The following is an 18,063-nucleotide window of genomic DNA, read 5'->3' on the forward strand; positions in this document are numbered from 1 at the left end:
GAGTGGTTGTAATAATCCGGCTGGTACTTGATGTAAAGATTTTGTGGTCTGGCAAGTGATGCAGTTCTTCACATAGCCCATGGTATCCTTCCATAACGCTGGCCACCAGAAACGATTGGAAACTAGATTCTTTGTGGCTGTTATACCTGGGTGACCTGCGCTGGGGTTGTCGTGCACTTGCTTTAACACCTCCTGTCGAAACTCCGGTGGTACAAATGTCAAACCAGCAGGACAGTTTGCAGGTGGGGGATTGTCGTGATTAAACTGAGTAATCTCCGTGATTAAGTCCCATTGAACGGGAGCCAGTAGTAAATGATCGGGTATAATGGCATCAGCCTGCTCAACCTCGTTACCCCTCTCCTCTATTCGTGAAAGTGCGTCCGCCTTGGTGCTCTTGCTGCCCGGACGATAAGTTACAGTAAAGTTAAAACGAGTAAAGAACAAAGCCCAGCGAGCCTGTCGGGGATTGAGTCGCTTGGCGGTGAGCAAGTACTCAAGATTTTTGTGGTCGGTTAGTACGGTAAATGGAAAAATCGCTCCCTCTAACCAATGTCGCCATTCCTCCAGTGCAAGCTTGATAGCTAGGAGCTCCCTGTTACCGACGTCATAGTTACGTTCTGCACTGTTCAACTTGCGTGAGAAGAAGGCGCATGGATACATCTTATCGGGGATGCCCTGGCGCTGAGAGAGTACCGCCCCTACTCCTGTGTTGGAGGCGTCTACTTCCACCACAAAAGGTAGATCGGGATTAGGATGACGTAATACTGGAGCGGAGGTGAATCTCTCCTTTAGCACTGAGAAGGCCTGTTTAGCTTCGGGTTGCCAGATTAATTTAGCATGACTGTGTTTAGTCATAGAGGTGCTAGGGTACTGAAGTTTCTAATAAATCTTCTATAGAAGTTTGCGAAGCCTAGGAAGCGTTGTAGCTGCTTTAAAGTCTGGGGGAGTGGCCACTCTTGTACTGCGGTCACCTTTCTCTCATCCATGGTAACTCCTTCCGCGCTGATAATGTAGACCAGGAAAGACACACTTGTCAGATGGAACTCACATTTCTCCAATTTTGCATAAAGGTGATGGTGAATAAGCCTCTGTAACACTGTTCTTACATGTTGGATGTGTTCCTCCACAGTATTAGAGTAGATCAGAATGTCGTCTATATAGACGATTACCCACTGATCCAGCATGTCACGGAAGACATCATTCATAAATGCCTGAAAAACGGATGGACTGTTGGCCAACCCGAAGGGCATCACGGTGTATTCATAGTGCCCCCTGGTGGTGGAAAACCCGCTCTTCCACTCGTCTCCCTGCTTTATCCGTATTAGATTATAGGCACTCCGCAAGTCGAGTTTGGTATAGATTTTAGCCTGACGTAGTTGTTCTAGGGCTGCTGGTACCAGAGGAAGGGGATATCGATATTTGACTGTGATCTCATTGAGACCACGATAATCAATGCATGGACGCAGATTACCATCTTTTTTCTTAACGAAAAAGAAGCCGGCCGCCGCCGGTGAAGAAGATGGGCGAATGAATCCTTTTCCTAGTTCCTCCTGGATGTAGGAGTTCATGGCTTCTGACTCGGGCTGAGACAGTGGAAATATTCTTCCCTTGGGAGGTATCGTGCCTGGCAGCAGCTCAATTGCACAGTCATAGGGGCGATGAGGTGGTAAGTGAGTAGCGCTTTGCTGGCTGAACACCTCGGTCAAATCAGAATATACTGTTGGTAATGTGGCAAACTCTTGATCTTGAAGGGACTGTATATTTATTGTCTGGACAGGAAGCTTAGTGATCTCATCAAGGCATTGATGTAAACAAGTTGAGCCCCACTGCAGTATCTGCCCCTTCTGCCAGGAAATGTGAGGGTCGTGCCGGCGCAGCCAGGGTAAACCGAGAATTACAGGATGTCTAGATGGCTGAATTATATAGAAATTGATCCTTTCCTTATGCAGCGCCCCGATTTGTAAATTAAGGGATTTTGTGACATGCTGGATCCTTCCATTTCCAATAGGACGTCCATCTAGCGCTTCCACTGCAAGCACAGATTCACATGGTAGCAATGTTAACTTATGACGTCTAGCAAATTCCCATGACATACAATTACCAGCGGCACCTGAATCAATGAGGGCTGTACAATCAATACCCCAATCCGCCTGAGACATGCTTATTCGAATAGTTAAACTTGATATGTTAGAAGATGATAGACTCACCGATCGAGCTGGACGGACCGTGCAATTAATGCGTCGATGCCCAGATTCTCTGCAATATAGACAGAGATGGTTCTGTAATCTGCGTTCACGCTCCTCCGGAGTTAATTGAGTGTAACCGAGTTGCATGGGTTCGTTCTGCGTCGGTTCGAGATCAGGGAGGCGTCGCAGCTGCGGTACTCGGCGTGCTGATAAGATTATCCAGTCGGATTGTGATTTCAATCAATTCACTAAGAGTTTTACCCTCTTCGCGACAAGCCAGTTCTGACTGTAATTCAGCAGACAGTCCCTTACGAAAAAACAGCTTAAGAGGGTCCTCACCCCAGTTTGTTTGGGCTGCCAGTGTACGAAAGGCGAGTGCATACTCAGCTGCTGTTCGTCTTCCCTGAACAAGTGTCAACAGCTGCTCTCCGGGGCTCTTCCCATCGGCGGGGTGTTCGAACACTGCTCGAAATTGTGTCAGGAAATCCTTAAAGGATATAAAAGTGTTACCCTCCGGCTTCCAGATAGCTGTAGCCCATTCCAGGCTTTTCCAGAAAGCAGAGCGCATACAAAGGCGATTCGGCTGGAATCAGTGGGGTAAAGAAACGGTTGTTGATCAACAAATAATGAACATTGCAGTAAAAATCCCTTACATTTGGAGGGATTGCCGTCAAATTTATCGGGGAAAACCAATCTGGGATTTACTGCAGACTGTGGCAGGGGATCGAGGGGCATACTGAGGGGCGACGGAGGAGGAGGAGAAGGAGCGGCCAAGGGGTTAACAGGTGCGACATGTAGCCGCTGTACAGCTTGAACAAGCTCCTCGGTTAAAGTGGTCAGTCGTACCAGTTGTTGTCGATGAAGGGCTAACTGGGCTCCTTGAGTGGATAATTCGGACGATAACTGTAGTAGAGTTGCTGGATCCCCTTGTGGCAAAGTTTTCTGTAATGATTCATCAGGCATTTCTGGATCCATTTGCACACTTTAATAACAGTAAGATATCACAGGTGGAGACTCACAAACATCAGATAGAATTGGAACTTTCCAGTAGAATAGTCGAAGAGCAGGCGTGAGTCGGGGTTAGGAGAGAGTGATCGGCTGGCAGAAGGAATCAATATAACTACGCAGTGGTCAGGGCAGGCAGATAGCTTCAGAAACGGTAAGACAGTCCAGGTCGATACACAGATAGGCAATAAACAACAAGGTAACGCTCAGAGATGATGGCCGGGGCTAATCAAAACTTCGCACCGAGTGAAGGATGTGTGCGTTTATATAGAGAGTCTGAAATGGGTTTCAGCTGTATGTAATCAGTCCCAGTCGAGCCTTGGGGAGATTAGAACTCAGGCGATGGCTCCCTCTGGTGGTCACACAAGGAACGTTCATGAGTGGATTTCACAACAATTAGATTTACTGGATATGCACTTTTCAATGCCCAGAAAGGAACCAAAAACAGTGGTTCAATCATAATTATATGAAGCTGCGAGAATACTCCTGTGTGCAAAGTAAACAAAAATAACTTTATTCATTGATTTATCTATGGGAGGATCAGAAAGCTCTTGAATGAAATCCAACATATCTTCATTTGAAGATAATTAATGACAGAATTAAAATTTTGGGGTGAACTAAACCTTTAAGCAGCAATAAGCCTCACAAATACTCAAAATTGATTGACTTAAAACTGCTTGAACTTTATTAAAACTGTTTGCACTTTTATATTGTGTTAACTACACTTTGTTCATTTTGTGCTTTTGTTCCTTTGTTTATTGGTCTTAGAGATAAGACTGCTGTGAAAAGTGTCCCAAACATCCTGAAAAAATAAAACCAAAGTTTCTCAGAGATTGAGTTATTTAATCTTGCTAAAATATATTTCTTCAAATAAAAGTATCGAAAAAAGTATTGTTCAGAACCGGTATCGAATTCAGGATATCGGTATCGAAAATTTTGGAACGATACCCAGCCCTAGTCATTGTATTTGCACTGTATTTTGTACTGTCTAGGGACAGCACCTAAGCTTTTCACTCATCATAGCACACGTGCTGCTGATAATGTGACAATAAAAGTGATTTGATTTGACATCACTGTAGGAGATGAGGAAGCTTGGCCAGTCTAGTGATATGATGTGAGGACAACAACCTCACGCTCAACACGGAAAAGACAAAGAAGATGATAGTGGACATGAGGAAGGAGAGGGGAACTCATCAGCCATTGTTTATTCGTGTACTTAAAGTGGAAAGAGAGAGGATTTTTAAATTCCTGGCGGTCCACATCAGTGAGGACCTCACCTGAACAATGAACACCACCCAGCTGGTCAATAAAGCACAACAACAGCTGTATTTCCTAAGGAAGCTGAGCAAAATTGGTTTGTCATCTAATATCCTCAGCAACTTTTATAGCTGTGTGGTAAAGAGCATCCTGACCAGCTGTATTACTGCGTGGTATGGCAACGCAACTATAAAGGACTGCAAACATCTGCAGAGAGTGGGGAGGACTGCAGAGAAGATCATCAGGACCCCTTCTCTGCAGACTATCTACCACTGCAGAGTCCACAAGAAAACTGCCTCCATCCTGAAAGACCCCACCCAACCACAACACAAAATATTCACACTCATACCCTCAGGCAGGAGGTATAGGACTGTGAGACGCATGACTGCCAGACTCAAGAATTTTTTTTTTTTTTTTTCAACAGCTGTCAGACTTTTTTTTTTGCTCAGTAGCACACTACATTCTCCATCCCAGTTTGCACTGTTAATGCATACAATTGCACTCAATCTGCTCCGGCCATTATACTGTTGTTTGCACATAAGCCAATTGCACAAGGCACTTTTTTTGCACAATAAGCACAATTTTATTACTCCAATTACTCCAAAATCAGTATTATATATTATTTACATTTATTTATATATATATATATATATATTTATATATATATATATATATATATATATATATATATATATATATATATATATATATATATATATAGTCATCTACACTAAAATAATGCGTGAATAGGTTCATTTAAAAGTGAAAGTTCTTTCTGTCTGTAATTACTAACACCCATCAATTCTACTACTTTCAGAACATGAATTTAGATATTTTGACCATATGAAAATGTAATGAAATTATAAAAATTGTGAAATTAAAGCAATAGTGCAGAGATCTGGGGCCTCATGTATCAACGCTGCGTACGCACAAAAACTTTGCGTACGCCAGGTTTCACGCTCAGAATCACTCACGTTTGGATTTACTAACAATGAACTGAACGTGGGAATGTGCGCAGGTTCACGGCAGCTTTCTGGCAGGCGTACGCACATTTTTTGTGCGTGTCTGTTTTATTTCCATTGGCGACTCCTAGAGGCAGTTGTGTTAAATTGCACTTTACAAAGTGACTGAGCCTTGCAATGGCAGCTGTATGAGACGGGTTCATCGATCTAGCAGGTAAATAAGATTTCCATACCATACAGTTGAGCAGCTAAACATTAAAGCACAATTTGCAGCAGTCGCCTGTTTTCCCAATGTAATCTGAGCTATCTACTGCACGCACATTGCTATAAAGGCACCATCTGAAGATGAATTTGCATGCGTGAATCAGAAACATTTCCATTCAATAAATGTGCAAATAAAATATGATGCACAAAGTTATTGATGATTCCTACTTGTCTTTTTCGTGATAAATAGAAGGCAAAATCTGATTTGTAGCGGGGGAAAAAACAAGAAAGAGTTAATCAGACGCTGGATTCGAGCCGAGTTCATGCACGTGTCAAAACATGATGACATGCGTCTTAGGAGCGCGCCACTGAAACTTTTGCGAGTGCTGCAACATTTTACAGATATAAACCACACTATTTCTTTTTTTAATGCACTCAGTGCAATGTTCAGACCCAACTGTGTTAACCGGATCAGCTAAACTCTCCCACTCTATTTTTTTTCTTTTGTTGTTAATTCCGGAGAACAAACTTGCAAATAACACCGCTTTTCTCCTGTCTGCCTCCGAAAGGAGCACCACCAATTCACATTCTGTTCAAAGTTTCTCTTCTTGCTTGCTTTTGCCTTTGCTTTTTCGTTGGGTTTTGCCATTAGCATAGTCATTAGCATATTCATACGGGGGAGGAGGCAGGGAGGGGTTTTGCGCTCGTGCATGTTGCGCTCAGTTTCACGTTCATTCAGATGTACAAAAGAATATGCGTGAGATTCGGCGTACGCAGTGTTTCATACATCTGAATTTTTTTCTGCGTACGCACATTTACAGGATTGTGCGTACGCAATGTTTTAGTAAGATTTCCACGCAAGTCTTCGTACATGAGGCCCCTGGTCCTCGCGTCAGGTCAGAGTGCACCAGTCGCCTTTAAAACGCACACGCAGAGGCGAACTAAACTCACATGGGAAAGAACTTGACATTCATTTAATGTTTTAGTTAACTAATTCTTCAAATACAACTCTCTTGATCTCTAAAGGGAAAAAAATGCAAAAGAAATTTGCCGTTAAATAAATTTTAGCAGAGACAAAACTGCCTGTCATTTTTACATATTTTTTAAGTTAGGGATTAGGTCTATTAGAGTAACCTAATAAAAATGTTTTGTTGGACACTGCACAGTAGTCTACACTATAATTAATATTATAATGTATTATATTCATTATTAAGACGAGGCAGTGGCGCAGTAGATAGTGCTGTCGCCTCACAGCAAGAAGGTCGCTGGGTTGCTGGTTCGAACCATGGCTCAGTTGATGTTTCTGTGTGGACTTTGCTTGTTCTCACTGCCTTCGCGTGGGTTTCCTCCAAGCGCTCCGGTTTCCCCCACAGTCCAAAGACATGCGGTACAGGTAAATTGGGTAGGCTAAATTGTCCGTAGTGTGTGTGTTTCCCAGAGATGGGTTGTGGCTGGAAGGGCCACCCGCTGCATAAAAACTAGCTGGATAAGTTGGCGGTTCATTCCGCTGTGGCGACCCCGGATTAATAAAGGGACTAAGCCGACAAGAAAATGAATGAATGAATATTCATTCTTAATAATATTATTAAAACTAAGCCACTGATAAAAAACAAATCTCTTTTTAATGCCTGCTTTCATTTTGACATCGCTAACAGTTGTAATAAGAAACATCCCATTTGTCAGGGTTCTGCCACTCTGGTCTTGTTTTTGGTGGCAGAGTCCAGACACTAGCTCTGTCTTGTCCTGTCCTGTTGTGCTCGGCTCGAGTTTTATTGGGTCGAGCACTTGTTTTGTCGTGTGTATGTGTCTCAATATGAGCGCCATTTGTAAACATGCATGGACTGTGCGTGTCCCTGCTTGATGCGGACGTGTGAGGTCTTTGTGCTCTCCTGTCTATTGTCTAGTCCCACCCTCCTTGTTAATCTATTATTAGTTAATTGTGTTCATCTGGTTGTATGGTAATTTACCTCCGTCTATACTTCCCCTGTGTTCATGCTCCTGTCTTGTCTCGCCAGCCCAGCCAAGTTTGTTTGTGTTCTAGTAATGTTTTCCTCCTCGGGGTAGTTTGCTTTGCCTTTTTGTTTTATTTGTACTTTGTTATTAATAAAACCCATATTATTTTTCTGCAATTGAGTCCTCACTCCTTTTCCCCAAACCTCAACTGTGACACCATTATGTAGCAGCAGTCTCAAGTTAGGACACTTAAAAATGCCTTTTGAGTTTAAAGATTATCAGCCTGCGAAGTCAAGTTTACAGTGTCATAAATGAAATGGGTATAGTGCACGAGTAAAGGGGATTTGCTGCATCAACCTCTCATATGCGCTGCATGTAGGCTGAATGATAATCTTGAAAAAGCTATACAAAACCTTAAACATTTATGTTTTTTGAAATGAAAGAAATTAGTAAAATATAATTTAAATTACTGGTCTGGCGCTAAGGCCATGATCCGTCTGCGTTAATAAATGGTATCATTGCATAACCTTCATTAATTACACCTAATAACGAGACTGCATAATATTGTTATTATAAAGAGTATATTTCTGCCTTAAGTCAGTAACTTAGGCAGTAATGCAAATAGGGTTGGGTAACGTTTGGGTTTTTTTGGATACTGGTGCGAAATCGATACTTTTAAAACGGTACCGGTGCCAAAACGGTGTCTGAACCGATACCTCTTAGACACAAAATTAATAGACAAAAAAATAAATAAATAAACATACATACATATATATATATATATATACATACATATATATATATATATATACATATATATATATATATATATATATATATATATATATATATATATATATATATAAAATCATAATATTATCATAATCATAATAATTGAACCATATAAATATATATTCATAATAAGTTTAAAGTAAACATCAATTAATATTTTATTTATTTGAATTGGATTAATATATATTTTTTTATATCATTTGTTTATTAGCATAAATGCAAGATTTGCATTATGCCATTAACATTACATTAGCTTACTACTAACCTGTGGAAAGGTTGTCATCAAAATCAGGAGCACCTTTTTTCTGGGTTTTGGGCTTGTGACTACTTTTACATGGACATCAGGGATGTAATGATTTGCCTTAATCTGAATAAGACAATATTATGATTCAGGTGTTCACAGGAGTTGCTTTTTGAATTTTACATTCATGATTCCTAGTTACATGTTACAGCACATAGATCCATCAACGTCATTCCGTCACCAGCCTATAAATGTTTCCTCCGCAGTTTGTGTCTGTGGTTCTTTAAGATATTAAAAATTCACTGTTTATGTGGTAGACTCTTGATCAGAGTATTGTCTTAATCATTTTAAAATCAGAGTATTGGTGTCCATGTAAACGTACTCAGATTATGTATCAGATGATGTCATAAGCTGTCAGAAATGGTCCATTCCTCACCTTTAAGGTGATTCCTTGAGCCATCACATGTTATAAGTTTGACGTGTTTCTCCCTTACACGCAACTTTTGTAACATCTGCTGCATGTTGGTGTGTCAGAATCCTTACACGTAAAATATAGCTATACCGTAGAATGCTTAGTTTAAGCAAATTAGATGAACACGGTCATGCGTGTTGATGAAGTTAGTCGCTCGCCGCATGCGCCGTATGCTCTTTGTCTCCTATAAGCTACAATAACAAACGCCTGACATCGCTAACATCTGTATCCCTCAAAGCTGTTTAGAATTAAACATTTAGAGATTTTGTGACACAATGCTAACTCACGTGTGTCTTTAATGCACACCTTTATGCTTCTTAAGCGCGTCACACAGCGGATGCGCCGCTCAGAGTCGCAGCACGGCGCGCACATGACAGATAATAGCACACACCAGACGTGCACATTTGCATGTTATTTAAAATGAAACTATTCACATGGCACTCTGTGGCATGGCAGAAATATGAACAGTCCTGACGGCGGACAGCCGCTGACTTGCGGATTCTAAAATGCATGGCTCTGCGCTTCGTCGAGAGGTGCTTACGGTGCGCAACCTGCTTTACGTTCTTGTTACAGCACCAAAATTAGGCACCAAAATTCATATGCTGTTTTGATCCGGTGCATACAGGTTCCAAAGGTACCGGTGACATTATTGTTACCCAAGCCTAAATGCAAAGTAATAAATAAGTGAATAAATAGCCTAAATTAAATTAACAAGAGGGACCAAAATCACCAAGTGCCCCCTATGGCATTAAGAATACTCCTCAGTTGTGATATTTTGGCGCCGGGCCTGCTATAGCCATTCTTTATTGTTTGTAGCAAAAAGAAAAAAAAAAAAAAAAAAAAACTGATGAAAACCTGGCTGGGGAGACGGCGATTACATGGATTATCTGTTATTCAGAAAACATTGCAGACACAATATCGTGAATGCGTTTATCATACAATGCAGTATCTGTTTATGATCATTTATATTAACAAAATTTAATTAATATATTATTAATAACTCTTCTCTTTATAGACTTTGTTTTAGGGCTTGTTCTTGTTGCCGCAATGTAGGTTTATTGTATGTATGAATTAGATCATGAAGAATGATAAAGAGCTAGCATTTTTTTTATTGCATTATTTTCGCAAGTTATTATATTTATCTTTTTTTAAGTGGTGAAAACATTATTCTCTGGCAAAAATGTTCCTCCCATAGCACCACCAAATAAAGTAGCCTATAAGTTAATCAACCTATTATGTAAAAATTAAGGAATAACTTATAACTTAATTAAATATTAACAAATAAAACATCTGTATAAACGTACACGTTCATTTTTTAACTTTCATTAATAAAACAACACAATACTGCTTATAAATATTGTAGTTAAATATTAAATAACTGCTTGAAACCTTATAATAATAATTAAACGTTACATTTTCAAGAACTTCACAAATAGCCTAAATGGCACTTTATTAAACAGTAATAATATAAATAGTATTAATTAAGTACAAAAATAACAATATAACAATATAAGTCAGATGTTTAAAAAACAGCGTAGTTTCTCTCCATCTTTTGTTTTCTATTCATACTTTAAATTCTTTGCCAGAAAAACTAACGTGAATTTGTCAGATTTAAGTGAAGACCTAATTGGGGTTGAAATTTTTCCAGCAATACACGTTCAGACGGTGTGCTTGTAGCGCAAATGCACAGATACTTTTTCACAACCGTGCAAGAGAGGGTTTCTTGCTTCATTGTTTCGCCGCCCGCATTTTTGTTTAACTTGTAACATAGATTTCTTCATGTAAACACAATAAACACAAAAACCAACTATAAACCATCAAGATCCTGGCTTGACAGCCATATTTATTACAGAAATTAAAACATAGGCATGTTAGTGCCATTTGAATTTCAAAACAATCAATACCAATGAAGAAAACATTGATTTAAAAGTTGGATTCTAAGTGGACAGCAAAAAATGCCAAAATACAGGCATTGCAGATATGGAAAACTATAATAATAATAATAATAATAATAATAAAGTATTGAATACAAACAATTGCACTCTTTGTAAAGTTGTTTTGCTGTGAGTTGAGAGAGAGAGAGAGAGAGAGAGAGAGATGGAGATGGAGAGAGAGATAGAGAGAGAGAGAGAGAGAGAGAGAGAGAGAGAGAGAGAGAGAGAGAGAGAGAGAGAGAGAGAGAGAGAGAGAGAGAGAGAGAGAGAGAGAGAGACACTCATGACAGCGCAGCCGGAGTGACTCCCTTCAGATTAAACACAAATGATCATGTTTATCAAATTTGCTTAAACTAAGCATTCTCAATTATGGCTGAATTTCACAAGGATTCTGACACAACAACACGAACCATAAGCTTACGTTTAAGGAGGAAACACGTCAAACTTAATAAAACATTAGAGGCCACATGCTGAAAGTCAAAGGAATGCACTGACTTTTGACAGCTCGCGACTTAATCCGGCACTTCATGGACACCAATACTGCGATTTTAATATGATTAAGATAATACTCTTATTACGAGTCTACCATGTAAGCAGCTATCCACGAAAGGACCACCGAGTCACGAAATGTGGAGTTTTTTTTTTTTTTCTGTTCCCCATGCGGTATCAAATTCTATTTAAACAGTAGTCAAAAGTTAAAAATGAAACACCCGAAATCACACAAAACTCTGGAGGAAACTCTGGAAAGCCTGGTGATGCGACATTATTTGTTTTATACTAAAACTTGCCTTCAAAAGGTGCTACATTGGTCTTATCCATGTTTATTTGCACGTTAAACACACCACAACAGGAAATAAAAAAAAACCTGCAACGGCGTACATTTTTTTTTAACTCGTTAATTATTTAAAATTAATTGCATGCGTTAACGTACTAATTTTGACAGCACTAATATATATGTGTGTGTATACATATTTATATATATATATATATATATATATTTTTTAATATATATATATATATATATATATATATATATATATATATATATATATATATATATATATATATATTTATATATTTATATATATATATATTTTTTTTTTATACACACACACACACACACATATATATATATATATATATATATAATATTATATTATTATATAATATATAATATATATATCATTCCATCACTTCTGTGTATATATGTGCATGTAGTGTATGATGTGTATGTTATGTGTATGACTTCACTGTGGATGGCAAAGTAAGAATTTCATTGTACAGGGAAATGTGTTTCCTTACTGTGCACATGACAATAAACAAATTGAATTGAAAAGAAAAGGAAACACAAAGCACAATTTGGAAGTCCACATCATCTGACTGAGCGAGAGCAGATTATTCACATATGAGCAGCCAGTGTTTTGAGTATGTGAGAAGTTAACGAGAAGATGTTAACTCTTATGCAAACGAGAAGATTTGTAAATTTAGGAGCTCGGGAGCAGTTTTGTCCAATAAAAGAGGAAATCTGCAAAGAGATTCGCTCTCTTGTCTTACATGAATGCGCTCTTGACTTGCAATACTGCGCTTACGACATTTGTTAGTGAAATAACGCCATAATGTGGGCATGGAAAAAGTGCACAGCTGTGCACGCATTCAAAGCGATTTTATAATCTTGCAAATTGTCAGCAGCTTCGTCATACAAGCACATTATAGGACTACACAATATAATTATACCTAAATGATGTCTGCAATGAAGCAGGACTATTATCGGATTATCGGATTTATGCCCAATTGAGCTCGGAAAATATGGAAATCCGTGTTTATACAGAAGAATCACATCCCTGCTACAAATATGTAATGTCCGAAAAAAGCGTTTTGAGAGGTGTTCTGACAGTTCAGATCCACCGTACAAGCAAAAAGCTAAATACAGATAGTATTACTTTAGAAAATGCGGCATAAATTCATCCCATTTGGTGTTTAAGATTCTTTTGAAAACATGTAGGTGCTGCTCGTCAATAAGACAATGCTTCAATGTTCGTTCTCGTTGTCAATTGCAGGAAAAATGATCGATGAAGAGGAATTATTGCTTTGATATGTTAGTCGAATGACCTGATAAAGTGTCACTTAGCATCTAAAACCTGCAAATCCAGCAATGGTGGTTCCCACAGAAGTTAAAAGCTTGTTCTGGTTGACCACCATTTGCGTAGTCGTCACAAAAAAAAAAAAAAAAAAAAAAAAAAAAAAAAAAAAAAAAAAAAGAGTAACACAGATTTACTGTGATGAGCTGACATACCTGCCATCTTGTCTCTAATGAGTTTGGCTGACTCCACCTCTCCAATGCTGCTGAAGAGACTCCGAAGTTCCTCCTGACTCATATTCTGGGGTAGGTAGTTGATGATCAGGTTGGTTTTGGCATCACTTGGCTCATCGCCCATGGGGTCCTCATAACCATTCGGCATATCGTATACTTCCTGCTTCACAGAAGATTATGTTGTTATCAAACTGCCAACTTTATACTGAGACACACAAACAAAACTCAACAATTTTCAAACATCAGTCTACATACAAATATAATGGCCAAATTTACCTTTATTGAGCTGGCACCCTTGTGAGAGTCTCTGTCATTACCCTGGTTCTGAACCTCACAAACCTGCAGCAACAGATCAGTTGCAACATGACAAATACGGAACTAATATCAATTTGTAATTTACTTCTATTTGTATTTTAGGTTGTATGCTAGCTGTAAATTTTAGATTTTATTCATATTTTTCATATTTTAAAAAATATATATATTTTTTTAAATATATTTAAATATATATATATTCATATTTTATTAATTTAGTATGCCTGACATCTATTTACTTTTAAACAAGCAAAATTGAAAGTTTCTATAAATAGACTTTCTGCTGTCCAGGAAATTGTTGCAAACTAAACCAATTGCAGAGTTTATTTTATTATTATTTTTTTTTCATCAAAAGGCTATCTTCTTATAGTTTAGCCAAATAAATGTAACATATTGCAACTCCAGCCATAAGCGTAGAATGACAGATCTTGGGCTGGGGTCAACCAAGCCAGCCAAGTTGTTATTTCTCTCTTCTGAACACATTTAGCTTTTTAGTTCTCAGTCTGAATTGATGCAAAAATATTAGTCTAAGAGTTATCTAACAGGCTCCATTAACACTAGTATACCATAACAAATCACTCTGCCTTGACTCAACTTCTACTCTAAATGGTGAGTTGGTGCTCATTTCCCAAAAGGGCAAAATTATGTTAAGACAAGTTTACAATTTGTTGTCTCTGTATTATTTGAGATAAATAAGACCAGAGCGTACTGTATGAAAAGGTATACAATACACAAGATTACACCAATGAAGGAAACTCAAATACAGCAGATATTGCTGAATACATATATAAATGTAATTTAAATGTATTTTTGAGGATGTCAGCCCAGTTTACAATTTGAAATGTACCATCTTTGAGTCAACCGAAAAACAGGGCTTGATTAGAAGTATATATGAAATGACATGCATATTTGAAGAATAGTCAGTCAATGGATTTGATCATTTGTGAGGTAAACACATTTTTATTTGTTTAAATTCCTGGATTCAATGTGGGGAACAGTTTCATGGAGACTGCAGACTGATGTGTTATTGTGTGTAACGCAACAGTGTCACTTTAGGAAATGAAAGCATATATGTACATCATGCAAATTAGATCATTTGTGAGGTAAACAGTGTTTTCTTTTTGCTTCATTAAGTTTACATCAAATCTGTGTCTCCCACCGGAGCTGCTGCTGGACTGAAGATCTGATATATGTAACGTGGTCATTTTAGAATTGGAATTGGTAATTTTACTATTTGAATTTATTCATATGACATCGGTCCCCCACCGGAGCTGCACTGGGCTGTGCCTCTGATGGGGACCATTTTAATAAACCGTTTCAATATATAAAACGTAAATGCGTATTACTTATGCATATCAGATTTTTTCTGGGGTTTTTTTCTGTTTCATTAAATCGTGTTTCTCACTGGAGCTGCAGCTAGCTTTCTGCTACAAACACAGAAATGAGAGATTATAATAAATCAAACTCAAAAAAGAAATCTGCAAAAGAGTCATCATTAACTAAATGGAAAATGAATATGCATTAAAAAAATGAAAAAGAACCACTGGTCTTTACTACGGGTCTTTAATATAGCAACCAAATAATATGTTTGGTTAACCAAAAAATAAGAAATTACACAAAAACACATGCCATGGTAAATAATATGCAATACAAATGAACTAAATGGAAAAAAGGGCTCCTGATTATAAATCAACATACAATTCAGCAAGCAGAGTATCAGTAACATACTTTTATTTTTTTTAAAATTTTATGGCTTTGTCACATACTTGTTAAGTTTCATGTCAGTAATAGGGTTTGCGTTATAATGCATTAATCTATTGTGTGTGTGTGTGTGTGTATGTGTGCATTGAAGGGCTGCTGATTACAGTATAACAGCGGACAAATCGAGAACACTGTCGCTGTATTTTAGCATCTAATTTGAAAAGATATCATTTTTATCTCAAGCTTGAACCGCATCTGACAGAAGTACAATGGCTTTAACACACCTTTTAAAATCAAAGTTGTGGATCACAAAAAACACTCCGTTGGCCACTCAAAATTGTATTGACAACCATTTTCTGATCAAGATTTACCAGTTGTAACTGCTGTAAATGGAAGTTCTCAATTTGTGATCAAATTGCATAATGATCTCACAGCTAAACAAGCTAGCACTCATTTTATTTATAAACTATAAATAAAAAAATGAAAGAAATTTGAAGTAATGGAACATTAAGTAAAAATGTAAAGACTACAGGCAAAATAAAAGCTTCTAGAGCTTAACCGCGTGTGTCAGTTTACAGCTTCTGTAAAGATCAGACATCCTATACAGATCACACATTCTAAATAAATACCATGTAAATTTATAAATATTTCGATGAGTATTGTTAAGGACATATTTATAACGATATGATCTTGCTTCTGGTTATATGCCAGCTTTGAGCTCTTTACGTGTGCTCTCTCTCTCTAAACATATTAGTTTTAGTAACTCATTTCTAATAACTGATTTATTTTATCTTTGCCATGATGACAATAAATAATATTTGACTAGATATTTTTAAGACACTTCTATACAGCTTAAAGTGACATTTAAAGGCTTAACTAGGTTAATCAAGTTAACTAGTCAAGTTAAGGTAATTAGGCAAGTTATTTTATAACAATGGTTCAGACATACTGTAAAAATGTCCTTGCTCTGTTAAACATCATTTGGGAAATATTTAAAAAAGAAGAAATAAATCAAAGACGGGCTAATAATTCAGACTTCAACTGTGTGTAGACAGACAGACAGACAGATAGATAGACAGATAGATAGACAGATAGATCATAACAAGAACTGCTGCTTAATTGATTGCATGTAATAGCGACACCTGGTGGTTATTTATTGAATTACGTTCATTTAATAAATAGCGGGCCAGATTCTATTGATGTTTATAAAAAGCCTCGCGGGCCGCCACAAAACTGATTGCAGGCCGCAGATGGCCCGCGGGCCGTAGTTTGGACACGCCTGGCATAGACTATAGGCCTACAGCTCTAGTGTGTTATGAATTGCAAATTTAAATGACAAAGACACATGCTACATTTAGTTTTTATTGTAAAATATAAATAATAACCCAGTACACAATGAAATAATTTTTGAATGGCTTGTCTATTGGGGCGTAGCAGTTAAGCTAAAATTAACTAAGCATATTTTTTATTAATATTAAAACACATTAAAACAAACTAGCCATCCTTTGTTTTTTCCGTTTTTGTATATTTTTATCAAATGAAAAATGCAATGAATAGCTTATTTTGGTTTTCATTTTTTTTTAGAATTAATATTAGGCGACACAACTTCTCCATAACATTGGCTAGAAAACATATGCCTGTTAATTTCAGTGCTGTATGTTGATAGATTTCGCAAAGGCTTCAGCTATTCTACCTTTCAGCTGGTATACCAACCTCAGTTTTGCAACTTGACTCGTGTAGTGTCTGTACCAATATCTGGGTGACAGCAAGAGATTGATGAGATCAGACCTCAGATTCGATGATGGCCGCACGTCACATTTTCTTCACTACAATTTTTAAATATTGGCTCATCTAAATGAACTTTTCATTCGATTAAAAGCAGAAATATTGCCAGACAGACTAAGCAACTTTTGTTTTTTGAAGAGAGCGGCTTCAATGATAAAGACACGCGTGCACCCAAGCAGGCACACACACACACACACTTGTAGGCTGTTCATTATTGATTTTTTTTTCCATCAAAATAGAACAGCTGAACTTCGGAAAAAGTGCTTGCTGCGGTTGCCACGATGGTTGCTTGTTTCTCTGCAGTTGGCATGTCAGGGCTAAATCATTTTTGTTTTAATAAAAAATAAGATTATATATTATTAGGCATTGTGAGGTGATGGTGGCATGATTTTTAAAATGAGAGTATGCCTTGCGTATTTATGGCTATTGACTTTATCTACCTGCGACCCACCCATAGTTTAACATCAAGTGGCCGACATTTTGATTACCTGCAGCGGATTAAGGACAGGACTCATGAATATGAAAGAATCGCACATAACAGGGTTTTATGCGTCCCCAATATGCAATGCTAAGAGAGTGACTCCATAAGGTAACGTACACTACATACACTTTGTGTATTGTGAAGTCATGGATGCATAAGCTCAAGGATAACTAGTCATTTAAATGTCTATGGCTAATCATTAATAGATACGATCTGAATTTGCAGGGTTATCAACAATGTGTGTATTTTTTAGGCTTGGAACAGCCTTTTGTTAAAAGATTTGTGTTCATCCTTGCTACAAGCAATAAAAAATAAATAAATAAATAAATTAAAAAAAACGTCATTGAAACCAAATCTATGAAGTATCGGTACTCGGTATTAGCGAGTACACAAATTAAAATACTCCTACCGGTTTGTAAAAAAAGTGGTATCGGTGCATCCCTAATTTATTTATGGCATGGCAATTA

The 18,063-nt window shown here is 37.7% G+C and overlaps 1 protein-coding gene across 14 annotated transcripts in view; it reads right to left on the bottom strand.

Annotated features, from left to right (window-relative positions):
* Positions 1-18,063, bottom strand: part of elavl1b (ELAV like RNA binding protein 1b) — a 53,921-nt gene that overhangs the window by 22,892 nt on the left and 12,966 nt on the right. For 4 of the 14 annotated variants that reach the window (NM_001308617.1, NM_001308614.1, XM_073915473.1 and 1 more), the window contains 2 exon segments: positions 13,300-13,477; positions 13,594-13,656. In NM_001308617.1, the coding sequence (NP_001295546.1) occupies positions 13,300-13,465 (166 nt within the window). In that variant the 5' untranslated portion in view covers positions 13,466-13,477; positions 13,594-13,656. 14 annotated transcript variants of the gene reach the window in all.

This window comes from Danio rerio, chromosome 11 (genome assembly GCF_049306965.1).
Source record: "Danio rerio strain Tuebingen ecotype United States chromosome 11, GRCz12tu, whole genome shotgun sequence".
Lineage (NCBI taxonomy): Eukaryota > Metazoa > Chordata > Actinopteri > Cypriniformes > Danionidae > Danio > Danio rerio.